This window comes from Glycine soja, chromosome 5, assembly GCF_004193775.1.
Source record: "Glycine soja cultivar W05 chromosome 5, ASM419377v2, whole genome shotgun sequence".
NCBI lineage: Eukaryota > Viridiplantae > Streptophyta > Magnoliopsida > Fabales > Fabaceae > Glycine > Glycine soja.
Window position 1 is genome coordinate 42794794 of NC_041006.1, and position 12045 is coordinate 42806838.

At 29.3% G+C, this 12045-nt stretch overlaps 1 protein-coding gene across 1 annotated transcript; it reads right to left on the reverse strand.

The window, feature by feature from the left end:
- Positions 1 to 2673: 2673 nt before the first annotated feature.
- Positions 2674 to 6004, reverse strand: LOC114413584 (indole-3-pyruvate monooxygenase YUCCA2-like). Its single transcript, XM_028378053.1, has 4 exons — positions 4659 to 6004; positions 3419 to 3667; positions 3112 to 3234; positions 2674 to 3010 (listed from the first exon to the last, which is right to left on the reverse strand). Exons 1-4 carry the CDS (start codon positions 5352 to 5354, stop codon positions 2834 to 2836), a joined length of 1245 nt encoding a protein of 414 aa, XP_028233854.1. The 5' UTR covers positions 5355 to 6004; the 3' UTR covers positions 2674 to 2833.
- Positions 6005 to 12045: the final 6041 nt, after the last annotated feature.

The window sequence follows — 12045 nt, forward strand, 5'->3', positions numbered from 1 at the left end:
GGAGTTAATGAGTTGGTAACCTCTCTTCGTACCCGTAATATAAGCAAATTAAAGGGGATACTTGGTAAGTAATTAAGAGTTATGACATAATACAATACGTAACTGGACAAACTCTAACTTAAGAGTGGGTAGCCTATTGCAAGTACTCCCACCAAGCGTGGAGGAGATCAGGTAGACACCAAAAGGAGTAGTTCGTGAGAAGATCGTTTAGAGTACTTCGGAACATCTAGAAATTGGTAAGAACACATAGGCTCAAACAAGATAAGCTCCAATACTAGATATTTGTTTTCTATATAAAAAAAAAATTGTACATAGGCTCAAGAATTCCAAAAGAGAAGAAATGGCAACATTATCTTAAACTTTTGCATTAAATGCTTGTCGATCTATATATTCCTCTATAAGTTATTGTAGAAGTGATGAATAATGATTTGATAAAAGGATAGGTCAAAAGAAGATCAAGCTGGGTTGTGGGCGCCAGAGGAATGAAGGGGATGTGATTATGAAATCTGATGGGTCAAGCAATAATTAGTAGGGCACACCGCACACTTCTGCTGGTCCTTGCCTGGACTATATATATCATCAGAAAAGAAAACCCTTGATGCTGATGTTCTATCTACAGGTTTGAGATTTGAGATTTTAGAATGGTCACCACTCACCGGTGCATATATATATATATATAACCATTCTTATGTGTTCACCAACACAATTCGGTCGGAATAGAACACACCAGCATCCTATCTTAAAACCCTAACCAACACCCTACGTTAATAACTATATTTGTCATTATTGATAATAGTCAAGTTAGTTGAGCTGTTGAGGTATATGAATATCTCTTTGTAGCAATAACTTCTACTAGGTAGAGGCCCTCTTTCTAATTAAGTTATTTAATCTTCCCTGTATTACATAATAAATATCCGGGTTGCACGAAAGATTAATTGCTACTAATCTTCTATGCATCGAAGATTCAAAATCAGTCTCAAAAACATATATATATATATATATATATATATATATATATATATATATATATATATATATATATATATATATATATATATATATATATATATGTTGAAGTATGTTAAACGATTCCATCTATGCACGAAAAATATATGGAACCCAAGTCTCCTACTGTTCGTTCATCTTCTAGTCGAAAACTTTGATTTGTTCTCACAAATAGTCGCTACAACTTTAACTGCTTCCAACGTGCTTTTAAATTATATTATATATCCCTTCATCATTGAATTCAACGTTTAAGTACATCCATGTGCACTGGACTTCAATTTTCAACCCTGACATCTCAATGAAATCCATCGGCCAGCCCATCCAAAATTAAGTGCTGGCAATGGCCAGGTTGAATAAAATTGTGGTAAATGCATGGATTTTGTGGAATTCTAAGAGCAGGAGCAATGGTGGTCCGAGTTCCTAATTTCTAATGGAAAAGACATGACTATGAGGCCTTATGGATGAAGATAAGTATTAAAGTAATTTCATTTTACATATGTAAAGTTCGGAAAAGAATATAACATATGCCTAAGTTTTATAGATAATTATACCAGAGGGCCACTTTCAAAGTCTAACGAGCTTTTTCTTTTGAAACCGTTGGATTTTTCTTTCTTAGAAGGGCTTTTCTCAACGTTCTATATCAGAATATAAGATATTTTATGGTCCCCTGCCCAGCTGCTTCACGGAAGTTATACTGGTGATTGTTTTGGTATATTTAAGAGGGTATCAGCAAATTATTTTCATCCGAAACTAGCTAATAAAAAAAATAATTATCCATGAATTAAACTTCACCATAAATAAATTACAATTTAATTTTAATAGTGTTTTAAACTTTATACTTGCAAAATATTCTATTGAGGTGTATTTCAACTTGTTTTAAAATATAATATCAAACATGAAAAAATATACAATTGAAAATAGGATATAAGTAACAAAAGTAATCCTACTATTCATTTAACAAATAAAAAACATCAAATTCGTTAACAAAAAAGTCATATTATTAGTTTCATATTACCTATAAAGTGCATGTTACGTGAGTACATAAATTTATAATATTGATTAATCATCTCAAACAAGGTACCGGTACCCTTCAAATACAGAAAATTTGCCATATATATATATATATATATATATATATATATATATATATATATATATATATATATATATATATATATATTAAATAAATTTGTACTCCATTTAATATAACATAGGGTATATTTTTGTTTTGTTCTTTTTTTTTTTCCATTTTAGTCTCTGATATTTGTATGCTTCAGTCTCTATAAAATTATTTTATACAATTAATTAATAAAAAATATTTTTAATATGATTTTTAAAATATTTTTTAATTAAAATTAAAATATTTATCATTCGGTAATTATTTATAATTAAATAATAATATAAAAAGAATTACACTATGAATTTATATATACACTCAGAAAAGTAAAACTTATAAGATTTACGCAAATAGTATAAAATTTTGGGATGTTCACATATGAAAAATAATTTAATTAGTAAGAGAATTTATATTCGATTACTTTCATATCTAAAATTATTTTGAGCTAATTAATGACCTTCAAACACAAATAAAATTAGTTTGACTCATTTAGTTAAAAGACACTGGTGTTCTTTAATTTAATTAAGAAAAAAAAGTGTAATATTTAAATGAAACAAGATCAAAATATAATTACCGCTTAATTCAAGCAAGTCATTATAATTATCACTTAAAATGATTAAATCTAGGTTTGGGATTTTTCGATCGTACATCCATACACAAAAGATTCCGTTGCATATAATAAAGTGCATCAACTCCTACACACGCATGGTATTAATTAGCAGCTTTCCAACAATGTTCAATATCTCCTGCAATCCTCTTTGCATCAAAAGATGCACCAAGAAGGCCACGTTTAGTGAAACCCACAGCATAGAGTCCATTTTCACCTCTCCATCCATTTGGGAAAGGTTTCCTGGGCAATCCATCCTTCTCACAAAACATGTCACTGCCCTGGTGACCAAAAAAATTTCAAAAGCCCAATCATTATATGTTTAATTGTATTTCATTAACATCATCGATGACATTAAGCATAAGACTGTTGTTTTCTGCACCTTCAACCATGTGGGTACGTTACTTTTGTATCCAGTTGCTAGAATGATCACATCGAAATCCTCTATTTTTCCATCTACAAACTCAGCCTTGTGTTGTGCTAGTTGTTTAATTCCGCGGCAAACCTATTACATATTAGACTATATAATGTTGGAAACAATAAAAGAGAAAGAAAAAAAAAGTCTTTTTTCTTTTGTTTCTTTTAAATCTTTACCTTAAACCAAAAGGCAAATTTGTTTGACTTTGACAAGAACCAGAACACGATGAAAATTATTTTGGATTTGATTGGGATAGGAAGAATAGTCTAACCTTAATTTTTCCACTTTTTATGTGAGCAAGTGTGCCAAAATCTAAAACTGGGGTCTTGCCACACAAGTTCTTGAGCTCTAGAGGGCCAATTTTGGGACGATTAAGTCCAAATTGAGCTGTGTCCCCGAGAATGAGATGTGACATAAGAAGTAAAAATTTGTCCACAAGACGCATGGGGAACCAGTTGAGCAAGCTCAGAGATAAACCAAAAGTTGATTTCCCAAACATCTGCTGTGGCAAGATATGCACCTACAGTAAAAAGAAAATATCACGTTTAAAATTAAAGATCTTAAAAGTTGCTTTGTAAACTTCTAGAAAAATTAGTGACCATCATCTTTTCATGCTTTCGGTGATTCCCGTGACCATAGAAAATGGTTCGATGAGAGAAAAGAACATACTATCAATATCAAAGGTTTGGGTGTCTGACGTTGTTTGCGCATGCTAACTATTGAGGACCATGACAAAACATTTTTGAGATTTTTTCTTAAGAAAAAACATTTTTAAAGAGTTTTGTTTGTTTAGAGTTAATAGTTGAGTTAAATTTTAAAAAAGAATTAAATTTGTTTTCGCGGAGAATCAATTTCTGTCATACTAATTCTTTAATAATGAAAATGACGTTTGGAGTTTGTATTTGGCCCTCACAATAACTTATGAGACTAATTTGAATAATAGAATACATATTTGAAATCTGACTTCACCAACAACATACACATTTAAAAACTTTAGGCGTGGCCACTGATCATCATCGTTAAAAAATTAATACGATAAACGTCTTTCAGAACATAGTTTCATATTATGATTTACTCCATAATGTACGTAATACATTAGCTGACTCTGTTCACGTCACTTTTTCCAGCTGAACAAGAGTCTTACATCGATTTCGACCGGAACACTTATTTAAACTGGATTTAAGAGGAGCAGTCAACTGAAAGTAAGAGCAACACCCAATATGCTTTCCAATGTATATATATAAACACAATAATTAATGAGTAAATAGTCAATATATTGCTGGTGTAAAAGCTTTTATATTTTTATCCAATTATAAATGGTTATGATTAGTTTATTTACTTTAATGGTAATTATCTTAAAAGTCTTATTTACTCTGATTGGTTGAAAGTAACAAGATATATAAATAAACTCTAATTATTATGTTATTAAATAGGTTCAGTGAAGGAAGAATATATATGATGAAGATGTTGAGTATGTCATTTAGAAGATCATAAGTTTTAAGTGTACTCACTGTATCTCTAACCACAAGGGATGGGCGAGCATGATGGTTGCAGAGATCTAAACAAACTTCCATGCCTGAATTACCACATCCAACCACCAAAACATTCTTCCCACAATACATACTACCACTCTTATATGAGCTAGTGTGTAAGATAGGCCCTTCAAACTCACTCATTCCTTCAATTTGAGGCACAACCTCTTCAGCATTCTCTCCAGTGGCTACTATCAGCCACTGACAAACATATTCTGTCTCCTCCTTTTTCACACCTTGAGTCTTCACCCTCCAGTACCCACATCTATGATCAAAGTTGGCACTGATCACAGTCTTGCTTAAAGCTGGTTTTATGTCAAAATGGTCAGCATAGGCTTTGAGATAGGCCAAGAATTGTTGTTTGGTTGGATAAGAGGGAAAGTTTTGGGGGAAAGGCATTAGAGGGAGTTGGCAGAATTGCTTAGGTAGATGAAGGCATAGTCGGTCATAAGTCTTGAGCTGCCACATTGAAGCCAAGCAATCATCCCTTTCAAGGATTAGGCTTGGAATGCCTTTCTGTTTAAGACATGCTGCTGCAGCAAGCCCTGATGGACCAGCACCCACTATCACTGGTCCTTCCACACCTATTGGCTTTGTCATTTTACCCATCTTTACCTCAAGATAATCATGCACAGTTTTTCCTTCCACTTCCTTCAAGTACTCCATGTAAAGCATCAAAGGGAGAGGTGGGGAGGGGGGTATAATTTCAAGAATTTGAAGCCTGAATAAGCTTCAAGGGGTGCACGAGGTCATGACAAAGTGAAACCATTAAATCATGATTTTAAATTGCGGTCACAATCATGGTTTCATGACTATTCTTGATAAAGGGAAAATTTTGTGGATAAATGCAACCACAATTGCAGTCACGTTGTGGTCAGACAGACCTCAAACACCTTGATGTTGAGGCCAAAATTGCAGTGGCGGACTGCTTTTTAAAACTTTGCATAAAATAAAAACATGATAGTACTTTGAGTGAAGTTGAAACAGATGAGATAAACTGTGGTTTGATTGATCTGAAGATCAAATCAACATGGTTTGTAAGGGTATGATTTGCTTCAAGGCTGAAAAGAGTATGAACTTTGGTTTTGTTGAATGGATGAGAAAACAGAGTAGCAGGGCATAAACAGAAACTAATAGACAGCTAGTTAAAAGGATTTTGTATTGGGATTCGATGTATACATGTATGTATATATATTTGAATTGGTGGCTGCTGATGAGTGTTAAAGGAGTTTGGTTTATAAGTGGGACAACTCCACCTTAATGATAACTAACATTAACAACAAACAAACTTTCATCACCCAAAAAACCAAATACACAACACATATTGGGAGTGGGCAAAATTTCGGCCTTATTATGTACAAACTGTGACTCAAATCCTAGAGATGGTATCTTAACTTATTATAATATAAAGACTTAATTTCAGCTTTATCTCTCAAAATATGGTTCACATTCAATTTTGGTTCCTTGATATTTTATTGCAGCAACCGGATATCATAATTTTCAATTAAAAAATATCCCTCTATCAATTTATCTTCCAATTACTAACAAAAGTTAGCAAATGACCTACTATTTATGTACGGGATATTACACTTTATTACGTATAGCATCTCAATGACCCATTAGTGATTTCAATCTACTTAAGCAAATCATATTATTATATTTAAATTTGTAATATTATACTAAGAGTTTCTATGGTGCCCTCAATAATTTGGGGGATTTTGATTATATTTATTTTTTAATCAATCAAATTATATCTCATCTTTTCATTAATTTTTTTTCTTCAAATTAGTCATTGATTATTATTTTTAAAAATTTTAAAATTATAACTTTTAAATTAGAAAATATGATTTAAGATATCTTTTTAGTTTATTACTTTCAATAATTTTTATAAAATCTATGCTTAAGAAATAACAATAAGAAATTTTTAAGCCCTAAACTCCAAAATATTTTTTTTTTATAAAAAGTGTTGAAAATAACTAAAAAGATTTTAGAATTCAAACTCTTAAAGTTATCTTTAATCATATTTTTTAATTTTAAAAATTACAATTTAAAAATTTTAAAAAATAATAATCAAAGACTTATTTAAAATAAGAAAATAATAATTAATAGAAAAATGGCATATAATTTGATCGGTTAAAAAATTAACAATATCATAACCTCTACATTATTAGGTGCACCATAAAAACTCTCTTATATTAATCTATCTATGTCAAAGATTTAAATGAATTAAACTCACTGTATTTTTTTTCTTTTTTGCTGAAGGGGGGAGAAAACAACCCACACCCAAACTCACTGCAGTATCTATCAAGATGTTAACTTAGTGCCATGTCGTGTATAAAATAAACTTTTGTTAGCGATGGCACGATGGATTGAAAGGACATCGTTTTTTTTTTTAAAAAAAAATAAACAAATTAAGGGATTCAATTGCTGCAATAAATTATTAAGAGACAGAAGACACTATAATCGTAATAGGAAGAAACCAAAATCTAATTACACCTAAAACTTAATAGGATGTGTTATTATTTTTATTAAAAAAAATTAATGTATAATTACATTATGTTTTCTATGTATGACTTTCGTGTCTCTTTGATACTCTTTTCTCACCATTCAAGATTTTATTTATATTTTATAAGCCTTACTCATAAGTATACATTTTCCTCCTTAAAATGTATCCATCACTTTTTATTAAAGAGTCAAATTTCCCTATGATGATATCTTTAGGTACTATAACAAAGTCATATTTATTCAGCGGGAAGTTGTACAGATCCTTTTTTTTTTATTTCACCTTTTTCTTATATACTCCATTAATTACTTAGTCTCTCACCACATTCAACCTCTGCGTGGTCTCTTTCATTTACTCCTCTGATATGCCATTTACATATATGCAACTCCATATTCTTAATCAAGGAAAAGATGTTTAGACATCTAAATGCCTTTTGACGTATAGAGAAAAAAAATATAAATATAATAAGCACTATAATATGATAGAAAAAAATAAATAAGAATAAGAGATATTAATAAAATATTTAAAATATAAATATATTCAAATAATATCATCCTTTAATTAATTTCCTTTATCAGTCTTGTGTTCTTTGTCTCTGTTGTTCCTTTTAATCCTTTTCAAACTACATCAAGATAAATCGTCATGATTGTTGAGTGGAAGGTGGTGTAAATCCTTTGTCTTTTATCCTGCACGTTCCATGCAACATTAGTTACCATATTTGTATTGCCTCTACTTTTCTGTACTATATATTATTGTCTTTCTGATCTGTTCCACTCTAATATATTATTGCAACCATATGGAAAGAGACTAAGCTTGAGAGTTGAGACTGTGGACGAAACTTAAGTCATCCACTAATCACATCCATTAAAAAAATAATAGTACGATTCTACGACTTAAATATTATGGTTTTTGTTTTAAAATCCTAAATTTGACAATTGATTAATTATGAAAGAAAGGTACAAAAGACAAATGACTAATTAGATTATTGTCTAGTTGAAGACTTTTTACTTATCAAATATTACAAAGACATGTGAGAAAATAAAAAATTTATTATTATATTATAATTAGAATATACTAGAGGGTTAGACTCCCGCTCTTTTTATTCTCTCAATTAAACATCCTCTGCATATACTAGGAGAAGAGTGACACAAATCTCTCTATATTTTTTAAAATAAAAATATAATAAAAGAAAGATGATGAAAGTTAAGATAATAATGGTGTTGTTTATAATGTTAGTTAAGGAGTAAAATAGACCAAAACTATGGACATGAAAAGTGGGTATCATTATTATAATTTTTATAGATTATAAATAATGGATTATAGATACATTACAATACCTATATTGAATGAGAGTACCTCCTATACTTTTAATTTATCATGTTTATTTTTAAATTAAATTTTAATATTATTTTTAAAAAATATCAATAATTTAAAATAATCTTGTATCACAGTATAAATTATTTATTATAAATCTAAAATATATATTTTTTACGTATAATTTATATGTTCAAATATATTTATTTATTATATATTTTAATTACAACATAGTATATATTGAAAACTATCTATTTATTATAAATTTGAATAACAATCAAAGAATAGATCTTTTTCTAAGACATTTTACAACTTATTTGTAACATTTGATTTTTTTTTTCAATGATTAATTTGTTAGTTTTTGTTAATAGAAAATATTCTAACCAATGATATCTTCCTCTTCTCTTCAACCACAATGTTAACTTTATAACTTTTTAAGTTTTCTTTTTTTTCTTTTCAAAAATTTAAAATTCCTTTCCGCTGTTATCAAGAACAATCAATCAGTAAATGGTGTGTCCAAAAAATAAAAGAAGGAGCAAAATAAAAATAAAAGAAACAAGAAGAACAAGAAAGAAAAAAATTGACTACTTGAATCTATTGTTTTAGGTTAAAACACATGTATGAGTATGAGCTAAATCTCATACAAACGAGTTGTAATTGACCCCAATCCATTTGCTATTGGTCCATATAAACGTGAGAAAAAACCTTCCCCCTCCCTCTTTCCCTCCACCTTCTTCTCACCCCACTCAACCCATCACCCACACCAACGCCTTGCACCACCACCTCTGTCTAGATCTAAACTTAGTGATTCCAATATCGTCACAATAACGTCGTGTGTCACTCATTGTCCGAATAGTGTCACACACCGCTCCTAACTTTAGATCTACACGCACGTCCCCTTGGCCCTGCCCCCACCGCACCTTTGTAACATTGTGAGACCCCTTTGCCATGCATTTTTGTTTGCGTTGCGTGTTCTCACCATCACTGTGACCAAACACCTTCAATCTGTATCAATTTAGATCCATCGACCCAGATGTTCATCACCACCATTAGATCAATTCTTAACTTGTAGAGGAAGAAGAAGAAGAAAATGAAGAATGAAAGCATAGTTCTATTTTTGGATCGAAAAAAAATGAAATCATGATTTTGTTGTTTATTTTTTTTTACATCCCCTTCCAAAAGGAAGGAAAACAGAATTGTGTTTTTGTTACTTTTTTCTACATTTCTTAAAAAAACAACGAAAACCAAATTTTGTTATTCAATTATAAGACATATTTCATTGTTTAATTTTTTGGTACTCCATCCATAAACAACATAAACACAATTTCGTTCCATTATGCAATTATACATCGGGATTGTATTTCCATACAAAAGATACTTTTTTTTAAATAAAAAAGTACCCGTCCCTTGTTAGGAGTTAATAACAAAAGAATTGGGGTCAATTCGCAACTCCCGTCACGCAAGGAATGAATCATCATTCACCAAAGGAATTGTGGGCTCTTTTGATAATGGAACTGGGCCTCAGTACAAAACTTGGATTAGGCCTAACCTAATGGGAAAGTCCAAATTTGTTGCTCCGTCACTGAGTGCATGTAGCGCCATAGCTGGACTCCAAGTCCCAAATGTAACTCAACTACGGAACTACATGTTCAATAAATAGAGTTATTTATTGGATTGTGATTGTCCTAAAATATAAATTTTAAGGTGGGTGGCAAGGACTAAGGTAACTTGTACTCTTAAAAGGCCACATAATAGAATGAGGACAATTTATTAAGTGGGGTAATTTTTTTTCAAAATTAAGAATTGAGAATCGATTTTAAATTATTATCCATTTTAAGTGTTATGAGTTGAAAGTTGAAACAGTTATGATTTTTTTTTTAAAATTAAAGTCGTAAATTATTTTATTATTTCAATTATTTTAAAAAAAATCATTATCTCTATATTGTAGGTTTTTTTATGACTTCAAAGTAATATAAGTAATTTTTTTACGACTTTAAAGTCATTTTTTTTACTTCCATTTTTTTTTGTTTTTCCTATTATTTTTTAAATTGTAAATCATTTTTTAATTTAATTATATAATAAATAAATATTTTTTAAAATAATTTGTTTTATTTGATATTTTTGTATATGATTTTATTTAAATTTAAAACCAAATACAAAGCATATATGAGATATATTAAGTAAAAAAATATTTAAAAAATATATTAAATATTAAATAAGACCATATGCAAAATATTCAATAAAAAAAGTAAAAAAAAATATTTATTAAATAATTAAATTAAAAAAATTATTTACAATTTAAAAAACAATACGATTTTGAAGTAAAAAAAAATTAAAAGTAAAAAAAAATAACTTTGAAGTCGAAGAAAAAAGAAACTTAATTACTAGGAAGTCATACAAAAGCAAAAAAAAAAAAATACAATTTTAAAGTCTTAAAAAAAACATACAACTTAAAATTCATAAATTTTTAAAAAAATAATTTTAGTTGTGTAAAGATGTACGAATTCAATTAAAAAAATAAAAGTAGTAACAAATGCTACGACTTTCCACTTAGAAGTGGGAACATATGTTGGATTTATTCTAAAATGGATAATATTTCAGAATCCACCCCTAATTTTAAAAATTACACCCTTAGTAAATTGGCCAATAGAATGATTATTTCAGTGTTTAAAAACTAAAAATAGGTAAATGATTCCTTGTGATTTTTTTATTTTTAATATTTTTTGTGATATATGTAATGCTAATATATTGATTATTTAGTTAGTTATTAAATTTTTAATTTATTTTTAATCATAAATGATTTTTATTTTTATTTAATTTCTAAATACGTATTCATGTAGCAATGAATCTAAATAGTTTAAAACTGTATAAGCGTTTATCAACATAAATATCCAAATACAAATAATTTATTAAATTTTAAATACTTAAACATAGATTCATATAAAATATTACCCCATCTAAAATAAATTTATATATAGACAACATTAACTTAAACTCATACCATATTAATAGTAGCTATATTCAAGATGATTTAAAAGATTTGTTCCAGCTTAAACATTAATCCTATACATAAAAAAAGCTTAAATCTTATGGTTGTTTACAGTAAGCTCAAATCTTAATCTTAAATTCAAGTTTTTATACGCAGATGCGTTAAATAGTTTACTATTTATAATTAATTCCATAAAAATTAACTACAGTGTATAAAAAACATTTAAAGAAATAAAAAAAGAAGAGGCACATTCTTGAGTTGAGAATTTCCGGGTTCAGGTTAAACCGTTAAATACTAAGAATCTAAAGAGTGACGCAACGCGACGCAGCACAACGGCTCTTAACCCCTTAGCCCATTCTGTCCCTTCCTTTATCCGAATGTGCCATCCAGCTCAGCAACTCACTTTACATCCTCACCATTCATTAATTTTCCCCTGTCACCAAACCACTCGGTTCCATTCTAATTTCATGTTCCCATCCGCACTGTAATAAAAATCCTTTTAACTACCGAAAATACCCCTCCAACGTTCGCATTAACCTTCGTCTTTATTAAAACAGCCA

What these genes read in the sequence shown, in the direction of transcription:
- LOC114413584 (XM_028378053.1), bottom strand. Translation starts at nt 5,354, where the DNA reads ATGCTTTACATGGAGTACTTGAAGGAAGTGGAAGGAAAAACTGTGCAT. An exon ending in CCCTTGTGGTTAGAGATACA is followed by an intron (nt 3,668 to 4,658) that starts GTGAGTACACTT and finishes TTTTTACTGTAG; the next exon opens with GTGCATATCTTGCCACAGCA. An exon ending in TAAAAAGTGGAAAAATTAAG is followed by an intron (nt 3,235 to 3,418) that starts GTTAGACTATTC and finishes AATATGTAATAG; the next exon opens with GTTTGCCGCGGAATTAAACA.